This window comes from Mustela erminea, chromosome 9 (assembly GCF_009829155.1).
Source record: "Mustela erminea isolate mMusErm1 chromosome 9, mMusErm1.Pri, whole genome shotgun sequence".
Classification (NCBI taxonomy): Eukaryota; Metazoa; Chordata; class Mammalia; order Carnivora; family Mustelidae; genus Mustela; species Mustela erminea.
In genome coordinates this window covers 1,402,197-1,420,007 of record NC_045622.1, presented here as the reverse complement: position 1 = coordinate 1,420,007, position 17,811 = coordinate 1,402,197, and the positions used below count along the sequence as shown (strand labels likewise).

General features: G+C 45.4%; 1 protein-coding gene across 5 annotated transcripts in view; it reads right to left on the bottom strand.

Annotated features, from left to right (window-relative positions):
- DYNC2H1 (dynein cytoplasmic 2 heavy chain 1) overlaps positions 1 to 17,811 on the bottom strand; it is a 256,749-nt gene that overhangs the window by 76,723 nt on the left and 162,215 nt on the right. For all 5 annotated transcript variants that reach the window (XM_032358199.1, XM_032358201.1, XM_032358204.1 and 2 more), the window contains 3 exons: positions 14,103 to 14,178; positions 13,768 to 13,976; positions 10,728 to 10,832 (listed from right to left, as the gene is read on the bottom strand). In XM_032358199.1, the coding sequence (XP_032214090.1) occupies positions 10,728 to 10,832; positions 13,768 to 13,976; positions 14,103 to 14,178 (390 nt within the window). The remainder of the gene's footprint in view (positions 1 to 10,727; positions 10,833 to 13,767; positions 13,977 to 14,102; positions 14,179 to 17,811) is intronic.

The window sequence follows — 17,811 nt, the reverse complement described above, 5'->3', positions numbered from 1 at the left end:
TTAAGATTTCATAACCCTGAGTTTACTAATTCCACAAATATCAGCTTGAAATGCTGAAGTGTAAAAGTCTCACATATGATATCCAATGATAAAACATCTTTTCCTCATAGCCATGGAACCAAATCACAAACCCCATATAAACAACACTTTTTTTGTTTTGTTTTGTTTTTAAATTGATGAGAAAAACCAACAGTTCCCAAATTCACAAAATTCCCAGGTTTAAAACATCATTTGAGTAAAAAATTCTTCACAGTGAATTTTTGGAGATAGCTTTCTGTATTTAATAATTCAAGAAACCCAGGTTCCAGGGCCTGGCACTCACCAGGTCCCGACAACGGGCACTCACTATCGCTCTAGATGGAGCGCAGATGGACAGATGACTTCTAAAGTCTGTTCCTGCAGCACAATACCTTTTGTTTGTCCTTGGTTTTAGACTAAACTGTCAAAGAGAATCTGATACACAGATTTCATGTTATCAAGAATACCAAGTTGATACATTCTCTGCAGTATCTCAAGACTCTAGTACAGACACTTTCAAAGCTGAGGATGCCGAAGAATCACCCCAAAATCTGAATTTCAGAGCCCCCCTCCCCAGCAGTCTGAATCCACCCATCTCGGATGGAACTTGGCAATCTGACTTCTCAAACTTCCCCAGCAATTCCCATGTAAGTGGCCGCCACCACCCCCGGACACCCGCCAGGGCCTGACTGAGCAGGAGGACGCACGGGTCCGTCTGATGATCAGTCTACGCCCGCTGAGTTAACAGTCATGAGTTAACAGTTAACAGTTCACTGTAGAGAGAGGGAAAGAAAAGAACAAAGCCACAAAGACATGAGTCTGTTGGTTGTACAAGGACAAGGAGACAAATCTGGGAAGAGAGAAAGAGAGAACAACAGAATTGCTTGGAGAGTTGCTCTCCTATAGAGCCACGGCCAAGGTCACGGTCACGTAAAGACACCTAGGGACCAAAGCTGTGCGTTACTGGTGCAGGCAAGCGAATGTGGTTACTGGACACGCTTTGAAAACACCAAGTAGACAACCTATTACTTCTCTGACTGCTTCACTGGGGCTTTAGGGTCACACCCACATGGGTAAAGCTTCCCATTCCCTAATGAGACTGCATACCTACTATCCAATTCCTGGGGAGAGTCTTGCCACCCACCCCCAGTTGGCCTATGGTCGGACCTCACCACAGTGTCTGCTCGTCGGTCCACTATGGGTCATTCTCTCCACCTTGATGATTTAGGAAATGTTCTCACTGCAATGTTAAAAAATTTGTAAATCGACATATTTGAGATAAAATTTTCAATTGCTGGAGAGACCCAGACCCTTCATGGGTAGAAGTAATTGTAGGCAGTTTACACTGATTCTAAGTGTTAGTTGTTGATATTTAATTCAAAATAATAACAAGAAAAAGGAACAAAGTATCAATTAAAATATCCAGCTAACCGAAAGAGAAGACTTCACCTATGGAATCACTGGACTGGGTCTCATAACGCAGATCCTGCTAATCGGCCTGGCTCTGGTCCTCACCAGCACCACACACACCACAGCAAACTCACGCTTACTCTAGACAGGAACTAGAACAGCTGGAAAACATTTGGGAATTAAAATTCTACTAGATCTTAATTTCTGTTTAAATATTAAATTGCTTAGGACATTTTCACAGTTAAAGTTTTCTCCTATTTTTCTGACCAAATTCAAAATTCCACACCATTTTTTTCTAAGCTACATGCCCCTCGTTTTCTTAGTCTGGAGAAAACGCTGTCACTGCACAATTACCAACAAATGTAAACATAAAAAGAAAAATTAAAAGGAAATTTTTAAAAACCACGGTTCCTAAATAGAACTGCTTTTATTAAAAGAAGGGTCTCCTACAATTGAACTCATTGCAGATTCCTTCAGCACCTAATTTCTTTAAGAAGAAAAACAAAGCAAGCTTCTACATGACAAAAGCTAACTTTCCATGGTCCTTTAGTGTCTATGATGATTAATGAACTTGCATTTGCTTTATCCTGTTTATTAGATTTTGTGACAAATGAGTGAAGATACACAATAACTAAAATCCATCCTTAGAAACCAATGAAGGGAAAAACCACCAAACCCAGATCCCATATAATAAAAAGGCACATGAACACATACCCACAGATATCTCCTTTCCTAAACACATGTGACCTTATAAAAATTCTACCTTTTCTACTTGTTTTATAAAAATCGTACCCTCTGATTCAGGAATGATATAGAAATACTTCTATGATGGCTATGTATAAAAATTATAAAGTAGCTGTAAGTTTTTAGTCTGTACTCCTTCAATTGTATATAACATGTAATCATATTTATATGTATATATACATACATATTACATGTACATTTCATGAGTCATTTCATTGATTTACTTATTTACCACTTCCTGCTGGCTTTATGAGATATGAAAACTTCCCAAAATTGTTTGCAGAATTTTGTGTGTGTGTATACATGTCTGTATTTTTCTCAGGAGAGGATTCAGAGCTTCAGGTGCTAAAAGGGATCCATCCAACAAAAGCAAAAGTTAAGATCTACTGTCCTAAACTGTGGTTGTTACTAGTCCTGATGCTTCCATGAGTTTACCGTAACTTCTTTTACGACTCCCCTATTGTCACCATTTTGAATTTACAAAATGCTGCTTTATAAATAATGTTGAAATGAGACCGCTGTCACTCTACAGCTGGTTATTTACTAAGGCTGGACCTTCGGGAACACAACTGCTATGTCATAGTCACACACAGCAACACTCAGGGCTACACCACAAACACCTCTGAAAGTAAGGAGCTGTGGTGTGCACGAACCTCCTCCCCCGAGAGCTGTCCTTCACTAGACCGGAGCCCTCCTGCCCGGCTGACACTACAGAAGACAGTGGACACAAGGTTCTCAAGTTCTCTACCCAGAGAAAGAGACTGTCCAAACCAATACAGAGAGACAAAGAGACTGAAAAAATAAAGAAATGCTCGTGAGCCACAGGACAGTATCAATGATGTGATGAACATTTCACAAGTAATGACAGGGTTTTTTTTTAAAATTTAATGAAAATTATAAAACGGAATTATACATTATAATTATAAATTATAAAACAGGTCCAAGAAAACCAGTTAACACTACTAGTAAGATAAAGGAAAAGAAATCTATACCATAATCCAAATATTTGAAGTCAGTTGCAAAAAGAAAATATAATAAAGCTGTGAAAGGGAGGGAAAAAGAACATTAGGCAGAGAAACACAGTAATAACCTCGAGACTCCAGACACTAAAAGGATAGTAAAGTTCTGAACAACATTACAGCAAGAAGCTTGATCATCAAGATGAGAGGACAGATTCTGAGGTATCTCTACATATGTACAGACACGTAGATTACCAAAACTGACCGAATCAATAACTTTATAAGAGTGAAAGAAGTTGAATTTCTGTTGTGCTGCAGCTGATCTCATTTGTTTACCTGCTGTAAATATACACAACTGCAGCCATGCTCTCCTCCCACTGGCCAGCCCGTTCTTCGGGAGAAATCACAGGGATGATATAGTTGAACTTCATTCATCACATGGATTCCAGAACTCTCCAGAACCCTTTTCTGTGTGAATCCACAATTGTGTCAGGTGTCCTACTTCTTCACCCTGAAAACATCCTGTAGCCATTTCACAGAGTAAATCTGCAGGCAATAAATTCTATTTGTGTTTGTCTATAAAAAACCTTATGTCTTCCTCTGAGGCAGACACTCTCCCGGGTACAGAGCCAGGGTCAAGAGGTTCTCCAGTGAGGCCCGCACGGCTCCAGAAGAGAAGGCAGCCCAGGGAATAGGCTCGCTCCTCTGTGCTCTGGTGGGACAAAGTTCTCAGGATTTTAGACTTTTGTTTTGACATCCAAATTTGTGCACCTCTTGGGACTTTTTCCCTCGGGGTGGTGGAGGTCACCTGCAACGGTGCTCTTTGAGCTTCCCGGACTTGTGGGTCCCAGTTACCCCGCAGCCGGGCTGTGTGATGTTGTCCCGCAGAGTTGGTTACTTCATGGTGTGTCTTTCCTGCTCTGGGTCCTCCTGTGTCTCAGTCTGGGTAACTTCTGTTAACCGATCTTCAAATTCATGTGTTCTCTCCTTGGGGTTTCAGGTCTACTAGTTGGCTTGAAGATTTTCTTCTCCATTAACAGGTTTTATTTCTAGTACTTTCAGTTTCTCCAGTCTTACAATTTCTCCACCACTGCTGAAATTAACTATTGGGTTTTCCATCAGAACCTTTAGCACGCAGATTGTAATTATTTAAATCACCCAGTGGACCGTTCCGACCCCCACGTGCCATGGGAATCTGGCCCCACTGACTGCTGGGGAGATGAAGCTGTCGGGAGTGCGGCCTGCATCCTTGCGTGGGGCAGGCCCTCGTGCCCGGCTCCGCTGGTGAGAGCGGAGTAGCTCATGGGGAGCACAGAGGTTCGGGCAGCTTTGATGCATGGGAAGGGGCATGAGGCCTTAGAACAGGGTCACCGTTCAGCCCGGGGTTGGGCAACCTTTGAAGATTGTTGCTAGCATCCCCTGGTCACACTGCAGATTCCGAGCTCCTGGGGAGGTGCTCTGACTGAGGTTGGGGGCCAGTAGGCCAGTGAGGCTGCCATCAGCATCTGCTCCCCCCTCATGATGAGGGCTCCTGGTTCTGCACCTCACAGAGAGTCGGTCACCGGTGACCCAGCAGGAGCACCAAACGGTCCCTCATTACTCACTGTCAGCCCACCGTCTGCCATTCTGACTGCGCCTGTCTTCAGCGGACATGGTCCCCCGGGGCTGAAGATCGGCCTTCTCAGAGCCCCGTTTCTGTCCCCCTGCAGCTCTAAGGCAGGCCCAGATGTGACCCCTGCGCACAGGTCTGGAGGGTTTTCTACCCGATAATATGCCTCCAGGAAGTGCTCTGCATCCGCCCTCACAGACCTCCCGGCTGGGGGATCGCTGGCACTTGGGAGCCGGGACTCCCCAGCCTGCGGGCAGGGCAGAGACCGGGGCACTCTTGTGGAAAACCGGCCTTCAGCCCCAGGGGATGCGACCTTATCACTGCTCCCACCCTTGGAGCTGCAATCTGCACGGGCTTCTCCCGCTAACAGAGGGTACAGGGGTTTCTTCCTACTGCCTTCTACCAGGGGCAGTGTTTCGACAGTACCCTAAGGGCGATCGTGTTGCTCCCCCTCGTTGTCTTGGTCTTTGGCCTCCTCCCCTGAGATGGAGGCTTCCGTACCAAAAGGCAGACAGGGGAGGTTCCATGCGCCTCCTTTGCCCACAGGGACTCTGTTCTGTTGCCCCAGGCCCTCCCCCGGAAGGAGGTGCTGCGGACGGATGATGAGAAGCGGCCTGCCAGGAGGGGAGATCCAGGTCACATGGTCCAGGTCCGGCCACGCCTGCTGCTCTCACCTCCCCACAGGTCTCAGCCGGCCAGCGCTCATCTCTCTCTGGTGGGTCCGAGAGAAGTCACGACCTGTCTTGTTTGTTGGAGGAAGAACAATGCTCCCTCCGTCCATCTCCATCTCTCTCTAACTCACTGCTGGCCACAATGGCCCTCCTTTGGTCACAAGCACGGCCACACGAGGGAAAGATTTCGGATGCTGCAGCGTATCTAACCGAAGACAAACACACCCTCTGGTCTCCATGTGTGAGCTCGGACCCAGGGAAGGGGTCTGGCTGGCTGCCTCCACTGCCCCGGGAAGAGGCCCTTCTTTGCTTAACTTTGGTGCAAGGAAACGAGATGTGGAGAAGACAGCGGGAGGACACGTCATCGGTCATCCACCGAACTCCACAACATCAAATAACGCGGTGAGCACCGTTTCCTGAGGACTCTTCTAGTGATTTCATACGTCTGGGCAGACAAGTATTAATTCATGGACGATGGCAGAGTGAGAGGGTCTGAAGCTCCCCTCACCCAGCCAAAAGCCACACATGAAGCAACTCCCTCTGGAAACAGCCGGAGTCTGGCAGACCAGATCCTCCATGGCTAAAGGCATCGAGAAAAGGCTCCATGGAGAAGGTCAGGAGGGAAGGAGCCCCCACAGGGAACCAATCCATCGCGAGGTGGCAACCAGAAGCAGAAGGGATACCACAGGCCAGCAGGGAGACACTCACTCCCCAAGAAGGGCCAGCCTCAACCTGGGCCCCGGCCCCAGGGACCCGCACCGACAACAGAAGCCCCCACCGCGTCTGGCTGTGAAACGCGGTGAGGTTGGCCCCGGGGGTGTAACAAAGGGGATAGGAGGGTTACAGTCACAGAGTCATGAGGTCATGAGCATGGGGAGCAGGGAGGGAGGTGGTGGGGGTGGCAGAGACAACGGGTGAGTCACTAGATTCTCCCTCTGAAACTACAAATACTCTGTGTTAATTAGTTGAATTTTTAAATAAAGAAGTAAGAATTTAAAAAACAACAACAAAAAAATAAGAAGTACCTAGGGTGTAAGTGAAGGAGATTTCCTCATTTTCAGACTTGTGCAGAGAAGCGGGACCCGTAGGAGCTTCTGTGGGGGAGAAGCTGCGAACGAGCATCACTGTCCTTTCCTCACAGGAGCCCAGCCGGCCGGGCCGACTCTGACAGCACGGTCCTGCCGGAACCCCTGCCCCGCCCCGGCATCCGTCGGCCTGCCCAACCCCAGCGCCCTACAAGGCACCCTTCCCAAGTGGCTCCCAAGCTGCCACACCTGATGGGCAGCCCAGTGGTGACCAGCTGGCCCACGGGGCACTGTCTCACCACACCCTGCCGACAGCCTCCACAGGAACCCGCACGCACCCAGAGACACCACGGCCCCACACAGCGCCAGTATGCACACATCTGTCAATAAGCAGTTTAAACAGCGCCGGACTAAACGTTCTAATCAAAAGACGGAACGTCTGGATTAGAAAAAGTAAAATCAAGACCCACGTATATGCTGACTTTAAAAGACCTCAAGACACATACGGAGTGGAAGGAACTGAAACAGATAACCCATGAAAATAGAAGAGAAAACCACAAGTCAGTAATAATACTTAGATCAGACAATCTATACTTCAAAACAGACTGTACAGAAGAGACGAAGAAGGGTGCTAAATAAGGATAAAGGGATCCATCCAACAAGAATATAATAACTGTACACATTTATGTACCCAACATAGGAACACCTAAATATATAAGCCAAATATTGATAGACATAATGGATCATATTTATTCAGTAACAGTAGAGAAGAGGACTTTAACAGCCCGCTTACATTAATGTGTAGATCAGCCAAACAGAACGTCAGTAAGGAGACACCAGCTTTCAAGGGACTGAGCAGATATAAAGAGAATATTCCATTCCAAAAATGGAGAACACATATTCCTTTCAAGTGAACATGATTTATTCTCCAGGAAAGATCACATGTTCAAACACACGATTTTCAGTAAGTTGAAGACAACTGAAATAACATCCAGCACCTTTTCCAAAGGCAACAAAAGGAAGCTAACAATCAATTACAGTTAAGAAAATGGAAAAAACAAACAAACAAACCTGAACACACAAAGGCCAACCATGCTAATAAACAACCAATGCAACAATGAAGAAAGAGAAGAGAAAATAAAATACCTCGAGACAAATGAAAATGGAAACACAATGGTTCAAATTTTGGGGGGAAGCAGCAAAAGCAGTTCGAGAAGGGAAATTTATAGAGATTCGGGCCAACCTCAAGCAACAGGAAAAATCTAACTTTCCACCTAAAGGAACTGGACAAAGAACAACAAAAAAAGCCCTAAATTAGTAGAAAGAAAGAATATAGAGCAAAAATTTTTTTAAAAATACAGATTTAAAAAAATTAATAGAGAAGATCGATAAAATTAGGATCTGACTTTCTGCAAAGATCAAATGGTAAACTGTTGGCAGACTCGAGAGTAAACAAAGAAAAGCTTCTGGGGAAGACAGTGGGACAGGAGCCCCAGCTCATCTCGTTCCACAGATACAACTAGGTAACACCCCCATCCCCGTTAAGTGACCCAGAAAACAAGCCAAAGTCACAGCTACACGCAGACAAGAGGCCACACTGCAGAGGGCAGGAAGGGCAGAGTCACAGTCGGAAGCTGGAGGACCCGGGTACAGTCCATGGGGGCGTGGAGAGGGGCGAGGAGCAGACCCCACACCAGGCACCCCAGATATGGGGGACCCATGAAGGGAAGATGAATTCCTTTTAAAGTCGGCTTTGAAAACCAGAGGGCCTAACTTTGCAAATTCTTACTGTCAGTGGAGTTCAACACCTGCAACTCCAAAAACCGGAGCGCTCAGATCTGCGTGACGCAGAGGGCAGTGGGAAACAGAGGCCCCACTCTTGAAGACACAGCCCCATCCACAGCTTGAGAAGACACAGCCTGGAAGCAGCACCCTGGGCACCACTTCCCTCCGCTGCTGTCCGGCCTACACAGGGGCCGCCGGCCGGCATGAGCACAGCTCCACAGCTGTGTGTGCTTGGTGTGCTGACCGTGCAGCCCAAACCCACATCCTCCCACAGACAGCCTCTGTGCACGGGCCTGGCCTCCAGATCTTCCCTCACAGGACACCCTTGCAGCCCTTGCTGACACGGCCTGGCCCACCCCTGTGCTCTGGCAGGTGCATCCTCTCCGACCCCACAGGCCGGGTCCTCGGTGGCTGCAGGTTCCTTAGCAGCACGTCCTTCACTAGTCCCTTGGCTGAGGCCCTCACGAAGATGGGCCATGGGCTGGCACTGCGCCAGCAGCACTGACACAGGCCGGAACCCCTCCACAGGGTCCCCTGCTCCAAGGAGAGGGAAAGAGAACCACACATGCCAGTCAGACAGCAGCCCCAGCAGTGGGCTGGGCAAAGACAGCTGGTCTACCTGCAGACACTGCCCACCCGCGACAGTTTCTCAGGGGACAACACAGGGAAAATGCCCTGTGCTTCGGGACTACTGCATCCCTGACAAATTCTAGATTTGACTCAACACAAGCCCAGACTGGCCAGGCATAGTCACCGCAGACAACAGGACTCAAGACGAAAGCATCGTAGCCACAAAAGGAGGGTGCGTGCCACACACACAGAAGACACCCTAGAGACACGGGGGCCGGCATGAACCCACACACAGGTCAGTGCGATGAGACACACAGCCCAGAAACAAACCACAACTATGGCCAACTCATCTTCAATAAAGCAGGAAAGAATGTCCAATGGGAATAAGACAGCATCTTCAACAAACAGTATTGGGATAATTGGCCGCCACATGCAAAAGAATGAAGCTGGACCGTGGCCTTACACCACACACAAAAATAGACTCAGAATGGACGAAAGACCTCAATGTGAGACAGGAACCCATCAAAATCCTACAGAAAACACAGGCAGTAATCTCTTTGACGTTGGCCATAGCAACATCCTTCTAGATAGGTCTCCTGAATCAAAGGAATTAAAATAAAAAATATACTACTGGAACTTCATCAGGATAAAAAGTTTCTGCACAGCAAAGGAAAAAATCAAACCTGAAAGGCAGCCTACAGAATGGGAGAAGATATTTGCAAGTAACATAACCAATAAAGGGTTAGTATCCCAAACCTATAAAGAACTTATACAACTCAACACCCAAAAAATAAAGAAACCAATTAAATAATAAGCAGAAGACATGAACAGACATTTCTCCAAAGAAGACATCCAGATGGCCAACAGACACATGAAGAGATGCTCCACATCACTCGGCATCAGGGAAATACAAAGCAAAACCACAGTGAGATTCCAGCTCACACCAGTCAGAATGGCTGAAATCAACAGGTCAGGAAATGACAGGTGTTAGTGAGAATATGAAGAAAGGGGAACCCTCCTAGGTTGTTAGTGGGAACGTCAGCTGGTGCAGTCACTCTGGTAAATGGTATGGAGAGCCCTCAAAATGTTAAAAACAGAGCTACCGTATGATCAAGCAATCGCACTACTGGGTACTCAGCCAAAGAAGAACAAAGCACTAATCTGAAGGGACACACACACGTTCACAGCAGCAGCATCTACAACGGCCAAATTACGGCAGCAGCCCAGTGTCCACGGACCGATGAACGGATAAAGAAGGTGTGGGGTACAGATCCACAATGGGATATTACTCAGTCATTAAAAAAAAAATAAGGAAGAGATCTTGCCATGTGCCATGACGTGGATGGAGCCGGGGAGTATGATGCCGAGCGAACTAAAGCAGATACAGACAAGTACCATGTTATTTTACTCAGCTGTGGAATTTAAGAAACCAAAAAAACATGAGCCAAGGGGGCAAGAAAAGGAGAGGCAAACCAAGAAACAGATTCTCGACTCCAGAGAACACACTGCTGGTCACCAGAGGGGAGTTGGGGGGATGGGGGAGCCGAGGGATGGGGATGAAGGCGCGCCCTGTCCTGATGAGCAGTGGATGACATGGAGAGCTGCTCAATCACTGTCTCGCACGCCTGAAACGAATATGACGCTGTGCGTTACAAACACTGGGATTAAAATAAAACACTTTCAAAAATGTTGCGTTAATATAATCACAGGAGGGAAAAATAAATATATTTTGGAGGAAGTGATAGTGCTCAATGTTATTTTACTAATTTGAACAGTTGTATTATATAGAACTCTTTGGCTCTTCTAAAATTTATTTAAGGCAGAGCTGGAATTTACTGTGCTAAATAAAAGGAACATGTTAAGCAACAGCTTGTGGGGTCTGATGTATCAAATCAGACTCCATGTTTTCTGCACAGCAGCTCCTCTCCTCGGTTACCTGAGAGCTGATCATACGCTGAGACGAACGAGCTATGTTGGCAGGGAGACCAAAGAAACTCGGTTTGTCGTCCTCTGGAAGCTTTTCAATGACAGCACGATAGTCCTGAATGTGGAGAAGTGAAAAAGAGCTTTTCTATAAAGACTGAACATAGAACCACTGCAATCAGAAAGAACAGATACTGGGAAATACTAAATCTCTCATTACTCATATGTTCACATTTTCTAGGTAAATCTAACTTTCAGTCTATGTAATACTTAGTTGTGGACAAAAGATACTCTTGGTCATGACTTCTTCATCCCTAAATTTCACAAATACAGCATCACATAATTTAACTCACCACATTCAAAGGGACCCTGCACTGATTAAAACAAAAATACTTAAATGGCCATGGCTCCTACATATAAGATATCATGTGAGACGTTTTTAGGAAAGCCCGAACCTACCCGAGACTCATCTGCAGAGTGAAGTTCTGCTTATTCCAAGAAGAGTCTTACAGAAACCCCAGGGACCCACACACACATGTTCTGCTGAGTGCGCACTGCTTTGCCAATCACGTTACATGAAGCAATTTCCCCGCGAGTCCTCAGTCGCTGGTGAGGTGCGCTGAAACGCACTGACAAGCCCATCATTTCCTCCCAGAATTACTGCAAGTGTTGCACGCGGTCCTTACCAAGCAGGCGTCTGCAGTTACTGACTCCAAACTCTAGACAGGAAACTCAAGTGTAGACCAGGAGGATTTATTCACTTTGGCTCAAGGGTAAGAATTATTCCGTTTGCTCGCTGGCATGCAGAGGGGTCCTGCATATGTGCCTACACTGTTGCAGCTGAACTAGGAGAAACGGCTGTCTCCTCCCCCTCCCATCACCTTTCTCAGCCCCAGCAGCTGCCCGTGAAGTCCTCCCAATGCAGTGGCGGGACTTCAGGAAGCCCAGGGCCTGTAAACATGTCAGATTTTGGAAAGATGGGCTGCCTTTTGAAATTTTCCCACCCTGTGACTCAACACCTGTTACTTCTTCAGGGTGTTCAATCACAACATATCCACGTATGCATCAGTATGTGTGTATAAGAGCTTGTGGGCGCACACTTACACACGCGTGTGTATATGGGGAGCAGGGGACAAGCAGGTGTTCTCACCCTCCTGGGAAATGCTGGCTTCCTCCTTCTCTAGAACTCTTAGACGGAATCTTAACAATGATTCTCACAAATCATCCTACAGATATAAAACCCATTCTCTGTTGATATCCTTCACTCATTCCAGAATGGCTGTGAACTTTTCTCATGCATTCTGGCTACAGTCTCCCCCCTGATGCCCCAACTGTGCACAGACGTGTTTCCTAAATGACAGCTACACATCCACACTAAGCTGTCCTCCCTTGGATGCAGAAAAATATACACCAAGGGATACCATTTAAATGGTGCTCAAATATAGGCAAAATTAATGTGAGATGGGGTGCCCAGGTGGCTCTGTGGGTTAAGCATCCCTGCTTTCAGCTCAGGCCATGATCTCAGGATCCTGGGATTGAGCCCCACATTGGGCTCCCTGCTCAGTGGGGAATCTGCTTGACATTCTCTCTCTTCCTCTGCCCTCCCCCCACTTACACACTGTCTCTTTCTCAAATAAATCCATCTTTTTTTTTTTTACTATTTTATTTATTTATTTGACAGAGATCACAAGTAGGCAGAGAGGCAGGCAGAGAGAGAGGAAGGGAAGCAGGCTCCCCGCTGAGCAGAGAGCCCGATGCGGGGCTCGATCCCAGGACCCCGGGATCATGACCTGAGCCGAAGGCAGAGGCTTAACCCACTGAGCCACCCAGGCGCCCCTAAATCCATCTTTTTTAAAAAAAAAGCTAACATAGGCTGTTAGAAGCCGGGATGATGTCTCCTTTGTGGGGGGGGAGGGCAACGACTAGAGGGAACACAAGGAGGACTTCCGGGGAGCTGGTCACACTGTTTCTGGACCCCAGCACTAGTTCCACTCCTGGGTTCAGTTTATAAACATTCACTGCACATTTCTGTAGCAGTTTTATTACTCAGTTTAAAGTTCACAGAGAGAGGGAGGCCTGTGAGTGCACAGTGTGAGGTAGCTGGGCCATGAAAAGCCCCGGGATGCCCTCCTGCTGGCAAGTCCGCCCCAGAGATGCCCACAGTGCCTGCGCAGTCTGGAACAGGGCCACCCAGGGTGGAGAGATAGGCCGGGCTCTTACTCAATAAATGAGTGAATGAATAAAAGATACTGAAAAACAAAACCAGATGGGATACTTGACAGGCAAGATATTCAGTAACATATACAACACTAGTTTTCAAACTTTGACTTTTGACAATTATGTCACTGAAACAGAAGAACTTTCTCAAAAAATACTTGGGATGAGAGAAAAATCCCCAATCCTGTGAGAAGAACTATGTAACTAAATATGTATGTATGTGATCATACCATTCCAGGTAATAAAAGCATTATTTGGACATTAAGCAAAGATAAGTTTGTGGCAAAATACATCAGAATTGAAATCTTTGGGCCATAATTAGCACTATTTTCTGGAAAAGATGACTTCATTCTACAAGACTTTCGTAGCATGAGTCAGGGAAAAAAGCTCCAGCCAGCTAAGATAAAGACACGTCCACAGAAACACCGCAGTCAAAGCCAGCTCAAAGCCGTCCCTCACACAGTCGGACCTGATTCAACTCACCAGCCAGAAAGTGAAGATACAGGTGTTAGGGATCTGATTAGGGATCAGATCCCGGGGCTCGCTCAGGCCCACTAGAACACACAGGCTCCCTCCTTCCAGAACCTCCCAGTCTCACCTCTCGAACATCTTCCTAACCGGCAACTCTACGCTATTACCATCAAGCCGTCCCTAAGTACCCAGCGTGGACAACACACTTCACCAGAGTTTACACGGCCAGGCCATGTACGGCCATAGCAATCATCTGTATTTGAGAATGAGAATTACTTGTGCATTTGAAAAGAAACATGTATTTAAGAGTTTAAGAAAGGATTCAAGTATCTGGTAATATATTAAAAATGATGAGTTTTACCTACCAGAATGCTGCAGGATTTTGGTAGAGATAAGGAATACGGAAAAACACTTTTCTTATTCCTTTGGTTTAAAACATCAGTTATTGAAGAATTAAAAAACTGTTTCAGGTATGACTGAAGAACTCTAAGGTCAAAATAATTATCTATGCGTCCACCATAAATAGCATTTTCAAGTAAACCATGTAGAAATTCCCACTGCACATCTTTGGTACCTATAATTTTAAAACATATTTTTATTAGTTTTATTTCTAGGATATTAGAAATGGCCTAAAAAAAAAAAAGACCTCAAAAAATAAATGTTCCCATTAATACCAGAGACGACAACTATCAGAACTTACCATCAAAGAGCCTGTCAATAATGCTGTAGCCAGCCCGAAGATCTGATAAAGAAAACTCATAAAACTTGGTCCAACCCTACAAAATAAATGTACAAATATTAAAGAACTATAGTGTTCACAAATATATATATATGCATCATGACCTTATAATTTTAAGGATGTTCAAAATATGATAAAAAAAAAGGGCCATCCCTGAAAATTTATAATAAAAATAGCAACTCTAAGGTAACAATAATTTTTTAAAAGTAACTGATTGACCTCCATAGCATGCCAAAGACTTTTAATACTACAGTTTTTATCATTTAGTATTGTGGCAATTCAGTCATACAACAGATTGGTAAATTTTTGAGCTTAAGTATGATGTATGCATGTCAAGTACACATGACAACCGAAATATTACAAAAAAATTTTTAAAGGCCCAAAGGCATACAGCATTATTCCCTATACGTTTCACCCATGAAGCATTCTTGTTGGAATTATAAATTGAAATTAATAACTACGCTTGTATAAAAAGAACATTAATAGAGCGCTATGTTTTATAAAATTATAAAAGTAAAACTTTTGATGGCACTTCCATTAACTTCAATTAGTTCAAGGTACTACGTTGGAAACTAAAATCTTTTTAGACTTTAATAGTATTTAGGAGCACCAACACAAATTTCATTCATCCGTTAATCACTTAAAACAATGTTTATTAAATGCATATTATAAGTAAAGCTCTGTTTTAAATCTCTAAGCGATGAACCCAAACATCAATAATCCCTGCCCCCGGGTCACTGTCAGTCAAAGGTGGGGAAGGGGGAAGCGGGCGGACACAGTCCAGCACTGGCACACACCTGCAGGACAAGCTACAGTGCTCTCTGGAAGGAAACAGACTTGATGCACACAAGAAGGAAGTCTGACTCTAGCTAAGGGGTAAGGCAGGGCCTCCTTGTTGGGGAGGGGAGTAGGACAGACAAGAAGAAACACGTACATGGGTAGTCAGGACAACGAAACTAAAGAATGCGTGTACTGTGTGGTCATGGCAGATGAAGACACCACGAAGAGAGGGTTAGGAAGGCCTTCCAGTGGCATCACTGGTGCGGAGAGCCGCTGTAAGAACACAAGGCTTGGAAGCTTTCCATGAGCTCCAAGAACAAAAGTATTCAACTGTAGGTGGCCGAGTGCCTGTCCAGTCCGTGCAAATATAGCAACGGACAAAGGAGACCAAATCTGTGCTCCCGAGAAGCTTACATTCTAGTACTTGGGTCCAGAGTACGTGGGTTTATAGTCCTTTTCGAAACAAACTGGTAAGTCATAGAAATCGCTGCACACACAAGCCTAGACCTTAGGGAACTGATCTGAGCTAGATCTATGAATGTGGGTGTCACCAATGCTTGGATCCATTTGTTTACATTTATAGATCTTGTAAAAAACACAAGAGGTTTAAACCTTGCTAAGAATTGAAGATCTGTGAGATCTGTAATGTGCCCATCACAGTTAAAAAACTTCCCGTAATATTTTAACTAAATTTCCTACCAACTCAAAATAAAGCCTTATTAATAATATTTCTTCTATCACTCTACTAGACCTTATTTGTGAATGTTGATTTAAAATGTTCTCAGTACTTTAGGGCGTCTGGGTGGCTCAGCTGTGAAGCATCTGCCTTCGGCTCAGGTCATCATCTCAGGGTCCTGGGATCGAGCCCCGCATCGGGCTCCCTGCTCAGCGGGGAATCTTCTTCTCCCTCTGCTGTTCCCCCTGCTTGTGCTCGCACACTCTCATTCTCTCTCTCAAATAAATAAATAAAATCTTGAAAAACAATTTTTTCAATACTTTAAAGATTAGTATTGCAGCTCTCAGTATCGCCTAACAGCAATTTCCCAATGAAATTCCAATTCTAAAACGGTAAGAACTAGTCTCTGAGTCACACTGTTACTGACGTACAGGTATGTGAGGAAGGATTTCAAACACATGGAACAAAACATTCAAAAGGTAGTATTTGCTAATTGTGTCATAGTTTCTAAGCCGAGTGGTGAATCGTGGAGGGGCTCTCTAGACAGCCCATGGAATCCTGCTCAGCCCACCTGGAAACCCAGGCGCCGTGGGAAGGGTTCTGCAAAGACGAACGGGATGAAGCCTGTCATCAAGGTGCTCACGGTCTAGGACGAATGACGAGACGACCAAGAAGGACAAACATTAAATAAAAACATCAGATGAAGTATGGTATGTGTGTGGGAAACAGGAGGTTAATTCTGCAAATACAGCACCCCGGTGAAAAAGAGCAAAACATCATCTGCTAATGTGAGGAATGAAAACTAAGTTGACCTGGTGGTACAACTGGGTGATCTTCATTTCTAGAAGTTGGTGATTAGATGAGGAAAAGAAGGGAAATAGAAAGAGTCTGTGGAGTGCATATCCCTGGGACAGTGCCTCTAGCAATTAATGCGAGTTCAGGTTTTGACTGGGTTTTCCTCTAATTTCATCATTGACAAGAGAGCAACTTAACGTGTTCAAAAAAAAGTGACACTTCTATATATTTTATGTGTATAAAAGTAAACTGCTCTAAAAAGAATATTTTGATAGCATTTACAATTTCCTTAAATTATACATATTTTTTGACCCCAACATCCCAAGGCAGGAATTACCACTGTGAGGAAACCTGACATGAGGCAGGTGCATGGATCTCACTGTAGCAGAGACGGAAGGAGAATGTATCTATCCAGCCCACAACACAGAACTCCCAGTAAGGGTTCGATACTGTGAGCACAACCAGTATCTAAACGGTTACTAAGATTTAGAAATCTCTGAAATGTGTTGGTTAATAAAGCAAAATGCAGAACTGTGTTCCTAAAGTGGTGCTACTAGAGTTAAAAAGAACACATGCGGGTCTGCAGACACATAACACATGCTGTTGACTTATACGCTCCTCCTGAAGGACCCCAAGGACTGCCCTGGGGATGGAAGGAGGAGACAGGAGACAGGACGAGCAGGTTGGGGAGGGGAACTAAAATTTAGTTGCAAATCTTCTCATAACTTTTTTTTTTTAAAGATCTGTTTATTTATTTGACAGACAGAGATCACAGGTAAGCAGAGAGGCAAGCAGAGAGAGTGAGAGGGAAGCAGGCTCCCTGCTGAGCAGAGAGCCCGAAGCGGGGCTCGATCCCAGGACCCTGAGATCACGACCTGAGCCGAAGGCAGAGGCTTAACCCACTGAGCCACCCAGGCGTCCAACAGATCTTCTCATAACTTTTTAATTTATGTTATACACGTGTATTGCTTCATTAAAAAAAAATCTAATTTCATTTAAAAAATATTCCTTTCTTCAATGATGGGCCATGACGGTCACTGTGGTTCCTGCCAGGATTACTCCTGAGGGCTTTGAAGGAAGGAGGGCCTGGCCCCCAACAAGCTCCAGAGCATCTGAGGTGCGGCTCTGTCAGCAGGTAATGCCATCACGACTCACTGTGCTCCTTGGGCAATTGAGGGCAGTGGGAGCACCTTTCCTTTTGAGTGTAGCTTGCAAATTCTGTGCAACAACACGCTGCTGTTTTTAGTCACTAGCTCAGCAGTCTGACAATCTTTACCAACAGGTGACATGGAAGGCACTTCTAAACTTTCACTACTTTGTCTAATCCCCGCGACAGAGGCGCACGCGAGGAGTGTCCCCACCATGCAGCTGAGCTCACGCGACTAGGAAATCTGGAGTCAGGACTCGACCCCAGGTCTG